Raw genomic sequence first — 15468 nt, 5'->3', positions numbered from 1 at the left:
TTTTTTCTCGGGAGACAGGGAGGACGAGAAAATTATGAACTAGTAAATGAAATTACAAGCTAGAATTATTAACTAAAAAAAATATGAAGGGCATCCTCCAAGAAGGTATTGCGGGATAAGAACACTGTCCATACGAGCATATCTTTTTATCTCCATTTTGTATTTATTTGTTTGACAGTACATTTCACAAATTGTAACTTGAAAGTAACGAGTTACTTTTGTCGGTATATTTAGTATCCTATACTCAAATATTTTTCAATGTTGAGTATTTAGTACTCTACTCAGTTACTTTTTTGCCTAGTACTAAGTATCTTGTACTAGCATAAGAGGAAGATGGCGTCTCATTGAATATACTGAACAGAAACCAGGGAGCTCGAAAACTAGTACTATGCTTAACAATTGATTTAATCTAGTAACACGAAGTTCCTCTTGTTATTTTCATTCCTAGTCCTTCCATTTTTTCTTACTGCTATTGTTCTCGTGTTTTTAGGGCTTGTGCAGTTGGATATCACAGGAGACGACACGGAGTCGGCCCCTGCCGCCAGTTTCCCTACGGGGTTCAATCTTGCTAGCAGACGACAGTATTTCCGAGTTTCTTGTTGTGCTTCCGTGATGTTAACGTGCGTTTTACAGTGTAATTAAGTAGAGTGTTATTCCCAATGTCATTACAATATGTTTTGCTTGTTCTTGTATTCCAGATACCTGTAAGGATTTTTTTACCCTTTATATCATTCTCGTTAGATTTAGCTATTATATCTGGCTGGCTGACTTGGCTTTCTATATCTTCTGTTATTATCATTCTCATTAGATTTGGCTTTTTATATCGGGCTGGCTGGCTTGGTTTTTTACTTCTTGTGTTATCATAACGTATATGCTATGCTTATTACTAGTTTTCAGGTATCCCAGAGAAGTCTTTTCACCCTTAATATCATTCTCGTTAGATTTACCTTCTTATATCTGGCTGGCTGGCTTGGCTTTTTATTTCTTGTGTTATCATCACATATGCGCTATGTTTATTCTTCTATTTTTCAGGTACCCCAGAAAGATATTTTAACCATTATATCATTCTCGTTACATTTAGCTTCTTATATCTGGCTGGCTGGCTTGGCTTTTTATTTCTTGTGTTATCATGACATATATGCTATGTTTATTCTTCTATTTTTCAGGTACCCTACAAAGTTCTTTGCACCATTTATATTATTCTCATTAGATTTAGCTCCTTGTATCTGGCTGGCTGGCTTGGCTTTTATTTCTTGTGTTATCATGACATATATGCTATGTTTATTCTTCTATTTTTCAGGTACCCTAGAAAGATATTTTAACCATTATATCATTCTCATTAGGTATAGTTTTCTTATATCTGGCTGGCTGGCTTGGCTTTTTATTTCTTGTGTTATCATGACATATATGCTATGTTTATTATTCTATTTTTCAGGTACCCTACAAAGTTCTTTTCACCCTTAATATCATTCTCGTTAGATTTACCTTCTTATATCTGGCTGGCTGGCTTGGCTTTTTATTTCTTGTGTTATCATCACATATGCGCTATGTTTATTCTTCTATTTTTCAGGTACCCCAGAAAGATATTTTAACCATGATATCATTCTCATTACATTTAGCTTCTTATATCTGGCTGGCTGGCTTGGCTTTTTATTTCTTGTGTTATCATGACATATATGCTATGTTTATTATTCTATTTTTCAGGTACCCTAGCTACAAAGTTCTTTTCACCATTTATAACATTCTCATTAGATTTAGCTTCTTATATCTGGCCGGCTGGCTTGGCGTTTATTTCTTGTGTTATCATGACATATATGCTATGTTTATTCTTCTATTTTTCAGGTACCCTAGAAAGATATTTTAACCATTATATCATTCTCATTAGGTATAGTTTTCTTATATCTGGCTGGCTGGCTTGGCTTTTATTTCTTGTGTTATCATGACATATATGCTATGTTTATTCTTCTATTTTTCAAGTAGCCCTGGAAAGATATTTTAACCATTATATCATTCTTGTTAGATTTAGCTTCTTATATCTGGCTGGCTGGCTTGGCTTTTTATTTCTTGTGTTATCATGACATATATGCTATGTTTATTATTCTGTTTTTCAGGTACCCTACAAAGTTCTTTTCACCATTTATAGCATTCTCATTAGACTTAACTTCTTATATTTGGCTGGCTGGCTTGGCTTTTATTTCTTGTGTTATCACGACATATATGCTATGTTTATTCTTCTATTTTTCAGGTACCCTACAAAGTTCTTTTCACCATTTATATCATTCTCCTTAGATTTAGCTTCTTATATCTGGCTGGCTTGGCTTTTATTTCTTGTGTTATCATGACATATATGCTATGTTTATTCTTCTATTTTTCAGGTACCCTACAAAGTTCTTTTCACCATTTACATCATTCTCATTAGATTTAGCTTCTTATATCTGGCTGGCTTGGCTTTTATTTCTTGTGTTATCATGACATATATGCTATGTTTATTCTTCTATTTTTCAGGTACCCTACAAAGTTCTTTTCACCATTTATATCATTCTCATTAGATTTAGCTTCTTATATCTGGCTGGCTGGCTTGGCTTTTATTTCTTGTGCTATCATGACATATATGCTATGTTTATTCTTCTATTTTTCAGGTACCCTACAAAGTTCTTTTCACCATTTATATTATTCTCATTAGATTTAGCTTCTTATATCTGGCTGGCTGGCTTGGCTTTTATTTCTTGTGTTATCATGACATATATGCTATGTTTATTCTTCTATTTTTCAGGTACCCTACAAAGTTCTTTTCACCATTTATATTATTCTCATTAGATTTAGCTTCTTATATCTGGCTGGCTGGCTTGGCGTTTATTTCTTGTGTTATCATGACATATATGCTATGTTTATTCTTCTATTTTTCAGGTACCCTACAAAGTTCTTTTCACCATTTATATTATTCTCATTAGATTTAGCTTCTTATATCTGGCTGGCTGGCTTGGCGTTTATTTCTTGTGTTATCATGACATATATGCTATGTTTATTCTTCTATTTTTCAGGTACCCTACAAAGTTCTTTTCACCATTTATATTATTCTCATTAGATTTAGCTTCTTATATCTGGCTGGCTGGCTTGGCGTTTATTTCTTGTGTTATCATGACATATATGCTATGTTTATTCTTCTATTTTTCAGGTACCCTACAAAGTTCTTTTCACCATTTATATTATTCTCATTAGATTTAGCTTCTTATATCTGGCTGGCTGGCTTGGCGTTTATTTCTTGTGTTATCATGACATATATGCTATGTTTATTCTTCTATTTTTCAGGTACCCTACAAAGTTCTTTTCACCATTTATATTATTCTCATTAGATTTAGCTTCTTATATCTGGCTGGCTGGCTTGGCGTTTATTTCTTGTGTTATCATGACATATATGCTATGTTTATTCTTCTATTTTTCAGGTACCCTACAAAGTTCTTTTCACCATTTATATTATTCTCATTAGATTTAGCTTCTTATATCTGGCTGGCTGGCTTGGCGTTTATTTCTTGTGTTATCATGACATATATGCTATGTTTATTCTTCTATTTTTCAGGTACCCTACAAAGTTCTTTTCACCATTTATATTATTCTCATTAGATTTAGCTTCTTATATCTGGCTGGCTGGCTTGGCGTTTATTTCTTGTGTTATCATGACATATATGCTATGTTTATTCTTCTATTTTTCAGGTACCCTACAAAGTTCTTTTCACCATTTATATTATTCTCATTAGATTTAGCTTCTTATATCTGACTGGCTGGCTTGGCGTTTATTTCTTGTGTTATCAAGACATATATGCTATGTTTATTCTTCTATTTTTCAGGTACCCTAGAAAGATATTTTAACCATTTATATTATTCTCATTAGATTTAGCTTCTTATATCTGGCTGGCTTGGCTTTTATTTCTTGTGTTATCATGACATATATGCTATGTTTATTCTTCTGTTTTCCAGGTACCCTACAAAGTTCTTTTCACCATTTATAGCATTCTCATTAGATTTAGCTTCTTATATTTGGCTGGCTGGCTTGGCTTTTATTTCTTGTGTTATCATGACATATATGCTATGTTTATTCTTCTATTTTTCAGGTACCCTACAAAGTTCTTTTCACCATTTATATTATTCTCATTAGATTTAGCTTCTTATATCTGGCTGGCTGGCTTGGCGTTTATTTCTTGTGTTATCATGACATATATGCTATGTTTATTCTTCTATTTTTCAGGTACCCTACAAAGTTCTTTTCACCATTTATATTATTCTCATTAGATTTAGCTTCTTATATCTGGCTGGCTGGCTTGGCTTTTATTTCTTGTGTTATCATGACATATATGCTATGGTTATTCTTCTATTTTTCAGGTACCCTACAAAGTTCTTTTCACCATTTATATTATTCTCATTAGATTTAGCTTCTTATATCTGGCTGGCTTGGCTTTTATTTCTTGTGTTATCATGACATATATGCTATGTTTATTCTTCTGTTTTCCAGGTACCCTACAAAGTTCTTTTCACCATTTATAGCATTCTCATTAGATTTAGCTTCTTATATTTGGCTGGCTGGCTTGGCTTTTATTTCTTGTGTTATCATGACATATATGCTATGCTTATTCTTCTATTTTTCAGGTACCCTACAAAGTTCTTTTCACCATTTATATTATTCTCATTAGATTTAGCTTCTTATATCTGGCTGGCTGGCTTGGCGTTTATTTCTTGTGTTATCATGATATATATGCTATGTTTATTCTTCTATTTTTCAGGTACCCTACAAAGTTCTTTTCACCATTTATATCATTCTCATTAGATTTAGCTTCTTATATCTGGCTGGCTTGGCTTTTATTTCTTGTGTTATCATGACATATATGCTATGTTTATTCTTCTATTTTTCAGGTAGCCCTAGAAAGATCTCTTCACCATTTATATCATTCTCATTAGACTTAGCTTCTTATATCAAGCTGGCTGGCTTGGCTTAACATTTCTATGTTATCATAACATGCTATGCTGTCCCTTCGTATTCCCTAGTCTGGGGGTTTTACATTATGCGTCATCTTCACAGGCTCGCTTGCTTCCTAGCCTTTTTTTTTTTTTCATGTTTATTCTTTCTATTTTTCAGGTACAGGGCAATAACTTTTCAACCTCTTAAATCATGCTCTTTAGAGTGAGCTTTTTCATATCTCGCTCGCTTGCTTTGGTTTTTTATTCGCTTTGTCCCCTGGTTTTATCAAGGTTTTATTCCCAATGAGGCCAAGGCCAACGGAGTGTGTCAAAATTTGCGACATTTTTGAGTCAGTGGCATCGTCATGGCCATTTCGCTATGGCGTCCTCCGTTCGTTTGAAGTTTTTCGGCGTTTAGTTTTGATTACTTTAACGTGTTAATCTTTGCGTTTTGGCCTACAGTTTTGGCCATACGTTCTATCAGAGACACAATGGACGACCTCGCTAACTGGACTCCGATTCCGCGAACGTATGACCCCCTGAAAGCGGGCTCCATCGACGGCACAGACGTCAAACCTCACGATCATGGAATCGTACGAGCCATGGAGGTAAGTGACGACCGCTTTGAACATGCCGCGCAGTGTACTCCGTGCTGTGTTGTTATGCGCCGTTGTCTTGGCTTATGGTTGTTGTAGCGTGAACAAAATATTGTCGGCCACAGTTAACGTTATAGAAAGCAGGTTTGGTGGTCTCTTGGATGGTGTGGTTCATATGCCATTATTGTTATTGCAATGTTATCTTTATTGTATGATATTAGCGTTAATGGTATCCTCCGCTGTCAAGCGTGTTGCATACTTTCGCGTTCTGTTTCGTTTTTTAGGCGACATACAAGACGAACAAACACGTTGAAGGTGATCCTGAGTCGACACTATTCGTTGCGAGGCTCAACCCTTCGACTACCGAAGAGAGACTTCATAAAGTGAGTTCATTTTTGGCACAACCACAATAATCAGCTTGAAGAAAGAAAGTAAATAGTTTGGGGCATCATGTACCCTCGATTTACCACCCTTTACCTTATCACCAGCATACTGCCTTTCTTCTTCCTTTTCCTCTCCTTTCCTCTCCTTTTTGTCCTTTTGCTGTCCTTTTGCTCTCCTTTCGCTCTCCTTCTGCTCTCCTTTTCCTCTCCTTTTTCTCTCTCCCTTTTCTCTCTCCCTTTTCTCTCTCCTTTCTCTCTCCTTGTTCTCTCTCCTTCTTCTTTGTTTCATTATTTATCCTCAGGGCTTTATTGCTGTTGCAGTTTCATGCACAAGAGGGACAAAGCGGGGTAGTCTGTACAAGTTCACATCAGCTTGAGTGCAGCAAAAGACGTGGACAAAGGTAAGTTAGCAGCATAAATGGGACAAACCTGTAAATGTACGGGTACAGTCATACTCCTGACCTTGTGGATCCCACAAAGGTCCATCAAATGTCATTCACCGTCTTTTTGCAGGTGGTTTGTCCCATTTACGTCGCTAACTTGCCTTTGTCCGCATCTTCCACTGCAGTCAAGGCAATATGAGCAGTTTCATGGTTTATATATCTTTGTTTGGGCTTTCTGTTTGCACATAAGCAGTGAGAGAACCTCGTTGAATAGCCCTCAAAGTTGTACTCCTGTGCGTCTTAATTTAGTCCACGTCTGTCTTCGGCATTTCACAATGTTGGCTTCGTTACAGTATTTTTCCAGGTACGGAGAAGTGAAGCGATGCCACCTGGTGAGGGACGTCATAACGGGATTTTCAAAGTGTTACGGCTTCGTGGAGTTCTACGACAAGCGTGACGCCGTCGAGGCCAACGACGCGAACCAGGATTACATTGACGAGTACAAGATCTTTGTGGACTTCGAGCGGGAGAGGATTCTACCCGGCTGGATACCACGCCGTCTGGGTGAGGGGGATGGCTTCCGTCTTACCATGTGCGCCTAGGGTTGCCACCAGGCCGGTATTATACCGGCACGGCCGGTTATTTGCTCGCCCTGCCGGTCGCCGGTAGGAAGGTGATACCGGCAGCCTTTTGCCGGTATTTGTGGCTCGAGACCTTTGATAGGGGGCTTTTGCGGGATTTTCCCTTCAACATTCCACTACAGCTTGAACAAACCTGGAGCACAGACCCAACTCCGCGCAGTCAGCAGTTGTTTCCTTAGTTATTCATTATTAATATTATTGCACACAGGAACACGTTTCCTTGTCTTGAGATCTCTCTCTCTCTCTCTCTTGTTTTCTGTGTGTGCTCTTCCACCCCTCACCCACTTCCCTTTCCCGCGAGCCTTTCCTCCTTTCCCTCGGCCGGTATTTTTCACTACGAAGGGTGGCAACCCTATGTGCGCCCAGTAATTTTGGACTTGGAAGAAAAAGAAAATGGTCCAGTCTACACCAGATCTAGGGACACAAGGGCAATTCACGCAAATCTAGGTCCGACAGTGTCTGTGGAAGATGTATGCCACAGCGACATGTGGGCTGTTTCTCCTCTTTTAATTGCTCAGCATTTTCTAGAAGTACAGCTCTCTCTTTGATAGAAATCAGCAGTTCGCAATGTATTCTCATGAACATATTTTTAGTTGTTTAGGTTTGTACCGTAGTACTTCGTTCTTCCAACGCTTTCCTAATGGGCCTGGAGTAGGGGCATCACTTGAATCTCCTTCCAGAAGCTTCTAGCTTAGTTGTTTTATGTTGGGTGCTGTCAGACAGATTACGTACAGTGCTTTTCGCTCGTGTGTTTTCACTGGCAAAAGTAGTTGCATATATTTTCTGTCCTTTGAGTAAAACAAATACGTTAACAAAGCGCCCCCAGAGAAACCAAATTGTGCAAAACTGTTGAAGCACATACTAACCACCACCATAGTATCACTCACGCTTTTATAGTTTCCTTGCAGTGTAACACTATTAATTGCTGGTACTAACCATCATCTTTGGCCACTTACATGTCCATGAAACCATTTTAATATATGCTTCATAACTTCCAAGCATAACTTTAAGGAACCTATGACTATGCTAATACTACAGATGACAGATGCACTTCTGCAGAAACATGTAAGACAAGGTTGGCACAATCTTGTGTGTGGAAAAGCAATAGAAGTTCTGCGGAGTACCATCTGAGAACCACTGCCCATCCATGTATTGGCGTTGTACAGCTGTATGCAACCTAAGAATGACACATTTAAGCACCGCTTTATGCTTTTTTTCTCTTTGCTTCAGTAGCTAGCCACACCACTATACATTGCAATGAGTAGTGTGCCAACCCTGAAACTAATGGGCAACACCTGGCAGTGCTGCAGTGCAATTTCTCTGGTGGAAGGGGCTTAGTCAGGGTCGCCAGACTGCATCTCGTACCACACCTTAGGGTGAACGTGGGTGTAATTGTAATGTCTAACGTTAGTAGTTGTAATGTCAAATGTAATTTTGAAAATGTCACGTAGCTTGAGTGTCAGTAGCACCGAGGAACGTGATAGACGACTGAACCTGGTTGGACACATCGCAACGTGTTGAGTCTGTCGAAAGCCTTGGTTGAGTCCTCTCTTGCTGGATCTCACTTTGTCTGTGGCAGCCCAGCTTCTTGCGTCTTACCGAAATCTCCAAATCACCAAAAATGATGGGCGTCCTACACATACTATTTTTTAAAGTTATTGTTAAGGGGGAATCACCTTTCAGAAGTCTATGGGCGATTTTCGTTCGCACGAGACACGTGATAGCTCTAAACTATCATCTTAAGATTGGTACTGGCGTGTTCTCTTAGCTTTTCTCTAGTCAAGGACGTATTTTTAGGGGACAAGGTTTAGCCGTTGATTTTTAATAAATTAAAGTTTGGCGCGTCTCGAACATGTGCTGCCATCTCGATAGAGAGCCGCACACTAAAATGTTTGCGAATTCGGGCTCAATACAAATCAACGCATAGTCCTGGAATTCTACAAAATGTGTCATTGACAAGGGTAAAGCAAGGCGAACACACCAGTGCTTCTGTTTTTACGACATTTTATGCCGTTTCTGAGCGGTGTGCGAACAGACTTTCTCTATTGTCTTGCGCAGAAGTGATTCTGCCTTGAAGTTGCATAATTTACATTACAGGGGGAGGTTTTGGAGGCAAGAAAGAATCGGGTCAGCTGAGGTTCGGAGGTCGCGATCGTCCCTTCAAGAAACCCATCATTCTGAACAAGAAGGGTGGCGGGAGGTCAAGAGGATGGGGAGGACACGAGCGAGATTTCGAGGATGACGGCTCCGACGATAGACGGCACAGGGGAGGAGGAGGAGGAGGTGGTGGTTGGAGGCGCCAAAGGATGGACGGAGACAGGTGGCAGGATCGCCAAGGGGACCGCTACGGCAGGGGAAGGCATCATCCAAGCAGGCACGAGGAAAGGGGGGAAGGCTGGCAACAGTGGAGACGGCAGGAGGACAAGCATGGTTCACGGAGATCACATCACGACAGCAGGTTTGTGGTCAAATCTTTCAGAGGATTAAGGTTGTGCGTGTCTCTATTCAATAAAGAGTTCGATGAATCATTAATTCAGTTATGTTTTGGAATTTCATCTCTGGGGACTTTCCAAAATGGAACTTCAACCACCAGTATGGGCTCTGAAAAGTGCTAAACACAGTGCATTCAGCACAATCGCTCACCATCTTGTGTTCACCTGTAACCCGAGAAGCACTTTTTAAAAATTATTTCCAGTATTGCCCGATTTGGTATATTACATATCTTGACATAAAACGCAATTGTTGCCTTCTTCAAAAAAATAAAACTCGAAAATACGTGGGTCTTGAGAGTTTTGAGGTGCGTGAAATCTGTAAAAATACATTTCATTCCGAATGCTTCATCTTTTTTTTGGAAGTACTGTAATTTCGTGTGTGGACACACAGCGGGTGAGATGCGGGGCAATCTGGTGTTCTCCTCATACTAAATTACCGGGTGTAACCGAAATTCACTGCAGCGATCACTGTCAGTCTGCGAGTGCAATTGGTGGGAATCAAGCCCACGCTCCTCTGATTGCTGCTCAGCTGCGCAACAATTACACCACCGTGACACCACACTTCTTGTCACTGTGCCGAGGCCTCATTCAAAAACACACGGACACTCGTTTACTCTTGCTTTCTTTCACATGCTCTCGCACTTTCTCGCTTACATTTACATTACATTTACACTTACATTACAGTTTCGCTTGGTGGTTCGCTTGGGATTTGCCATCTAGCACTTTTTTTCGCCCGGCCACGATACAACTGGGCAGCGGGTTACCCAACTACTATATCCGATCCGGTGTCGTTACATCCGCACTTCAAGGGTGCTGATGGCCCGCATTGGCCAGCGCATCAAAGTTCATGATGGTTAGCAGACGACGAAACCCAAAGGCGAGCAGCTGCAATGGGCCTAACCAGGTGATCCAGCGCGGGCGCCACACTAGCAGTTTTTAAGCGCTGGACCATGTTGCCACGGAATGGCTGCCGGAATTTGCCATAAATTATGGCGACCATGTCGTATGCAGCCCTTCCCCCTGCCGCATTTCGAGCTAGCGGCGACGCTGCTCATCTGCCCGTTTATGGCTTCCTCAATTACCATAATACCTTGTGCCTCAGCTTACATCAGGATTTTTGTACAACGGGCGGATGTCCGACGGGCGGAGCGTTCTTGCTAAAATTATAAATTTAGTGCTGTCATCAGCTCTTGCTGTCGTCTGCTAGGGTCATATTTCCGCTTCTGCATGTTCAAAATTCAAATTTCCGTTATCCAATCATGGTGGAGATCTTGCGGGCCGATATGTAGTGCTCCTGGCAGATCATGTGAACAACGCTTCTGCGTAGGAGTTGCTGATTATGACATGGTCGGTATAATCTAGTAGCTCGTGGGTAGGCGCCAGCTTGGATCTGCAAGCGACAGAAATTGCAGGGGCTGATTGCATAGCAACAAATGCGATTCCTGCCGCTGGTACTCATTGACTTTGTCAATTGCCATCCTTGGATCATTGCGTACGATGCTGTCAGGCTTTTTTGAGGCTTGAACGTTATGTGTGTCCTAATTTTCCCAGCTTCCTAGTGTCCTGTCTTCCGCAATTTATGTTGTAATTGAAGGCTTTTTTTTCCCCCCCCACAGGCATTCTGACTACGACTGACTCTCAGAGCTAGTGCTGATCCAGGACAGTGTTTGCAGCACATCCAGACTGAATCATAACATGGTTAACATGTTGTTAGAGCACATTTTCACGTGACGAGGTGAGGTATCCCGGAAAAACATGTTGTAAATAAAGTTTTCGCATAAATTTCATACACGCGACCGTGTCTCGATGCTCTTATGCTTCTCATCCACACACGTACTTGACACAGTTGTTCGTTGATGTTGATGTTCTGTTCGTGATCTTTCAGCTGTCATTCATTCTAAGTCATCTGTCACCATAATGCATTCTCACCGGACTCATCCGCATTCCTCATCGTTCATTCATCATGGTTTCTTTGTAAGTGAAATTTCAACATTTTATACTTCTCTGAGTAGTGGTAGGCTGCACTGTTTCTACGCGTTTAATATACATTGTTGGACCAAGGTAAAGAATGCTCACTACGTGCACATTTTCTATGTCCGCATTAGACGTTGCAAAAGGAACACAATTTCGAAAACTTACATATGTTCATGGTTCAAGACAAGTGACAGTCTTATCAAAGAAGCAGTACTGTACATGAACCATGGAACCCATCTTTTCCCTCATACCACATTTTAATGATTGATGAGAGTGCACACAAAGCAGGCTGCATGGAACATGTTGACTAGCTCTCAGTGCAGCTCATCCCACTAATGCAAGTCTACCCCTTTACTAGTTTGAACCGCACCGGCTTTCAACAAACATAACAAAATACAGTTAACGTTTCGGGTCCCATCGTAAGTCATGCATCTCTCATGCATCTCATGCATCGTCCCATGCAAGTCTACCATACACAACAGAGACGGACTCTTCTCTCACAATACGGTGTGCCGGATGAAAATGCCTACAAGTTTGGAGCGGAGCAGCATAGAATGAGCACAACACCACAAAATATTTCAACATGAAATATTCGAAATTATTCGAATTGGGCCTGTTATGTAGAGGAAGAGCAGGCGAGCACAAAGATAGACACAGGTTTACTGATCTCAACGGTAACGAGAACAGGAATGCACAATCAAGCTTGAGTAACGTGCTCTGCCTGCAGGGTGACTGTGTCGGCTGGTAAGGATGCCTCATGTTCGATGCACAAATGGGTCTTCAATCTTCGACGCAAGAAACATTGGTGGAGAGCATACTTTAGCTGACTGTCGTCCCCTTATCACCCAGAAGTCCTCTTTTCCTTGATGCAAACTTTCTTGCGCTCCAGCGTACGATATTCACGAATGCTCTCTCATTATGATGAGCAAAGTAAGCCAAGCTTCCGGCGCTGTCGCTCCAGACTCCATCACTATCTCTGTAGTGACGGAAGTCCTCTAAATGCGTAGATCCTTCCGATAAGAACTTGGGCCGAGTGCTTTGGATCCAATATACCTCTAATGACGCTAACTCTTCCGTAGAGGTAGGGCCGGTCTTCCTGTCGTCAGAGTGCTTGGAGTTGTACAGGTGGCAAAGAACCCATGCGGTTACTCATATAAGCCTTGCTGAAGCATTCAGGGGAACAGAATGGAGTGAACGTGCGAAAAGAAAGAAGAAAGCTGTGCCTGTGAGCATTTTAAATGCAGTGCTTTTACGGGGCCAACTTCCCACCCCGATCCCTTTCCTTCTCTTCCCTCTCCGCAATTGCTACTGAAGGACCTGCGTGGCTGTCGGTATTGGTGGACACTATGAACTTTTGCAGCGAGCACGGTAGTCTACAGCGTGTAATAACAGGAGGAAAGACGTAGACAAATAATGGAGGGAATCCAGATTTGTTCTACAGTACTAGGGGAATAGGGGATAGGTGGTATGAACGGTTACCGCCAGTTGTGTATGAGTAGAAGTGAGCTACAAGTAGCGTTCTTGCACAAGGATACACGTTATTTGTTGCAAAATCCACCGCAACCAAGAAACGAAAAATTGGTTGATTGATCAAATTTTTTATTTATTTTATTGTTATTAATTAAAAATGAAAAATTCATGGAGGGGGCTTTCACTCTTCCTTTAATGTGTTAATTTTTCACTTGTAGCGATCTTTGTATGTAAGTTGAGGAATTATTCTTAAAGTGTGGTGGCAGTGCTCTTTGCAGTACCCACCCCTAAATGTTCAGACAAGGCTTATTGCATCACTTGACAAGTTGACATCATACATTACGAAAAGACTGCCCCGCGGATAGAATGTAGGCCTGCTGGCCAAGGGTGATTTTCAGGCGTTTTTGAACAATGGAGAGTCCAACTGGCAACCATGTTTGTAGATAAATTTTTAGCAACAGTCACGTGGCCAGGATCTCACCTAGATCAATCGAGTGCTGGTGCATTCATTGTGTTACGGTATGCTTTGTCCGAAAACACAATAGAATTTCTTTGTCCTGGGCCGACTTCACACGGAGTTGTGCTCGAAGATTTCACTTTGGTCTCTTCGCATCTTCACCCATTTTGTCAATTCTGAAGCGCCACATTTTCCCCCGAAGGCGGTTGTCATCGCTCTCACTTATTGCGTGCTCCTCGGACGCGGCCTCTCTGCATCCTTTCGCCGCCAGATGGCAGTAGCGCCCAACGGCGCGCGTGAGGAGTGATGCGGCGTGTTGGGGAGGGGTAAGGGACACCGCGCCGCGGCTGGTTCCAAATCGGGCGGCACGACGAGGCGGCTGATGATGTCAGCGGTTCGAAAATGCGGACGATTCCTTTTCGCCGCTCCCTGCTATTCTGGGCTTCCTGGCCCTACCTGTCTCTGGAAAGAGCAGAGCTTGCTACCAGATCTCTGTGTTACTCGGACAGCGCCTCAATAGGACGTTTCGGTTGCTTCGCTCTTCTTTCGGCCGCTGTGAGGCCTCTGCAGAAGGAAGTCCGTAATAATCATAAGCTCTTTTTTTTTTGCGCGGATATTTATGCATATTTAAAGCACGGTCTTCCATTCTGCACATCTGAGTGATCAAAGTTTTTTTGGATTTCGAATAAGTTTGCCGAAGAAATTGTGAAAGTGAGCCATTTCTCCCGCGTGATATTTTAAAGCGAACGATTCTGCGAGCTAATTACAATAATATAACGTTTAAAATAAACAAAGTAAAAATTTTAATCGTCGTTCTGCCCAGGACCGTAGCGTCGTTTAAAGCTGGCTTCACCGCATGACAACTGTGCTACGCAGTGAAGTGACATTGCCGTTGTACACTACCAGTGGTAGCCGGTGTGTCGGAACGAACCGGTACTAACCGATATTATGTGTTTCAGAGACCAACAGAAACACCTGAGTTTTATGTGTCGTTTTTATCATTTGTAGCCCAACGCAAAAGACACTTTGCTGGTAACTGAGTTCATTACGCAAAGAGCCTCCAGACACGACGACCAATTACTAATTGAAAATCATTAGTACACTGTAGTACACGACTTACGTCGTCGAATACTATAAAAAACTACGGAAAAGTTGCTAGTACCCGCTTTTTAGTTTGGGCAACGTGTTGTCCGCGCTTAACCGACATGCAGAATAAAAGTTCTCGCCTCGCAGCTAAACCCAAGTCGTAGAGGGTGAGGGGGACTTCCACTGTCATATAAGGCAGGCTGTGTTACCCTCTGCCAGCCCTCTAGTAACCCCCTTTCCACCACGGCGGGTGTTGGATTACTGCCCGTCCCGGAGACGCCCAAAACTCTCCCTTCCCCAAAACGACTTCTAAGCCTCGTCGCGATTTTTAGCTTTATTTTTTCTTTCTTAAATTTTGTTTTCTTCACCTAGCTAGGTATTTCGGGCGACTTCTGTTCTGCGGGGGTGAGACGAATTTTCGTTCTTTTATTCCTTTTTTTTTTTTTTTTTTTTGCGTCGCGTAAAATTAGATAATACCGCCCCGGCGCGCACGCGCAGAAGCGACATTCGTCTTTTGATGGCGGCAGCCATCTTGTTTTTTTGTTTTTTGTGACTGCTTCTTTCCTGGAGCTCGTGTCTCTCCGTTGAGCCGCGGTGCCGCGTGCAACCGGCTGTCGATCACGCAACGTAGCTAGTCTCCACGGGACGAGGAGTGGTCAGCCCCTTTCTGGTGTATCCGTGTTGTGTGCCCGTGAGATTGTGAATGTGCGCGAAGATAGCGTTCGATACGAGATATTTTTCGATAACGAAAGCGGAGCATTGAGGTAAGCGAAAGATAAGTTACTTGAACAACGAGGATGGCGTGCAAATAATGTCGACACATTGCGAGCTTTTTTTGTGCGATACAATTTTTTTAAATGTTTGTCATTTGATGCGCGCGCACGTGTTTGTGAATGTGGGTGGTGTGCAAATTGGAGGAAGTGGATACCCTTCCTTTCGCTGCGGTTTTCACCTTCACATGGCGAGGAGGAAGTGGAGATGATGGGTGGAGATTAGATCGTACAGCCTGATTGGCTGTAATGTAAGATGAGGGAGA

The 15468-nt window shown here is 41.7% G+C and overlaps 2 protein-coding genes across 3 annotated transcripts in view; both read left to right on the top strand.

Moving 5' to 3' along the window:
* The first annotated feature begins 4664 nt into the window (after positions 1-4664).
* On the top strand, positions 4665-11232 carry LOC135390728 (U11/U12 small nuclear ribonucleoprotein 35 kDa protein-like). The gene is made up of 5 exons (XM_064620575.1): positions 4665-5558; positions 5831-5929; positions 6666-6876; positions 9051-9411; positions 11062-11232. The coding sequence occupies exons 1-5, from the start codon at positions 5442-5444 to the stop codon at positions 11078-11080; spliced, it is 807 nt and encodes a 268-aa protein (XP_064476645.1). The 5' UTR covers positions 4665-5441; the 3' UTR covers positions 11081-11232.
* A 3772-nt stretch (positions 11233-15004) lies between these two features.
* Positions 15005-15468, top strand: part of LOC135390726 (twitchin-like) — a 139304-nt gene continuing 138840 nt past the window's right edge. The window contains exon 1 of one of the 2 annotated variants that reach the window (XM_064620571.1): positions 15005-15196. The gene's annotated coding sequence lies outside the window, so the exon portion shown is untranslated. The remainder of the gene's footprint in view (positions 15197-15468) is intronic. The other variant, XM_064620574.1, reaches the window with a different exon arrangement.

This window comes from Ornithodoros turicata, chromosome 4 (assembly GCF_037126465.1).
Source record: "Ornithodoros turicata isolate Travis chromosome 4, ASM3712646v1, whole genome shotgun sequence".
NCBI lineage: Eukaryota > Metazoa > Arthropoda > Arachnida > Ixodida > Argasidae > Ornithodoros > Ornithodoros turicata.
The sequence above is the reverse complement of the archived record's forward strand: the minus strand, read 5'-3'. Positions and strand labels throughout refer to the sequence as shown.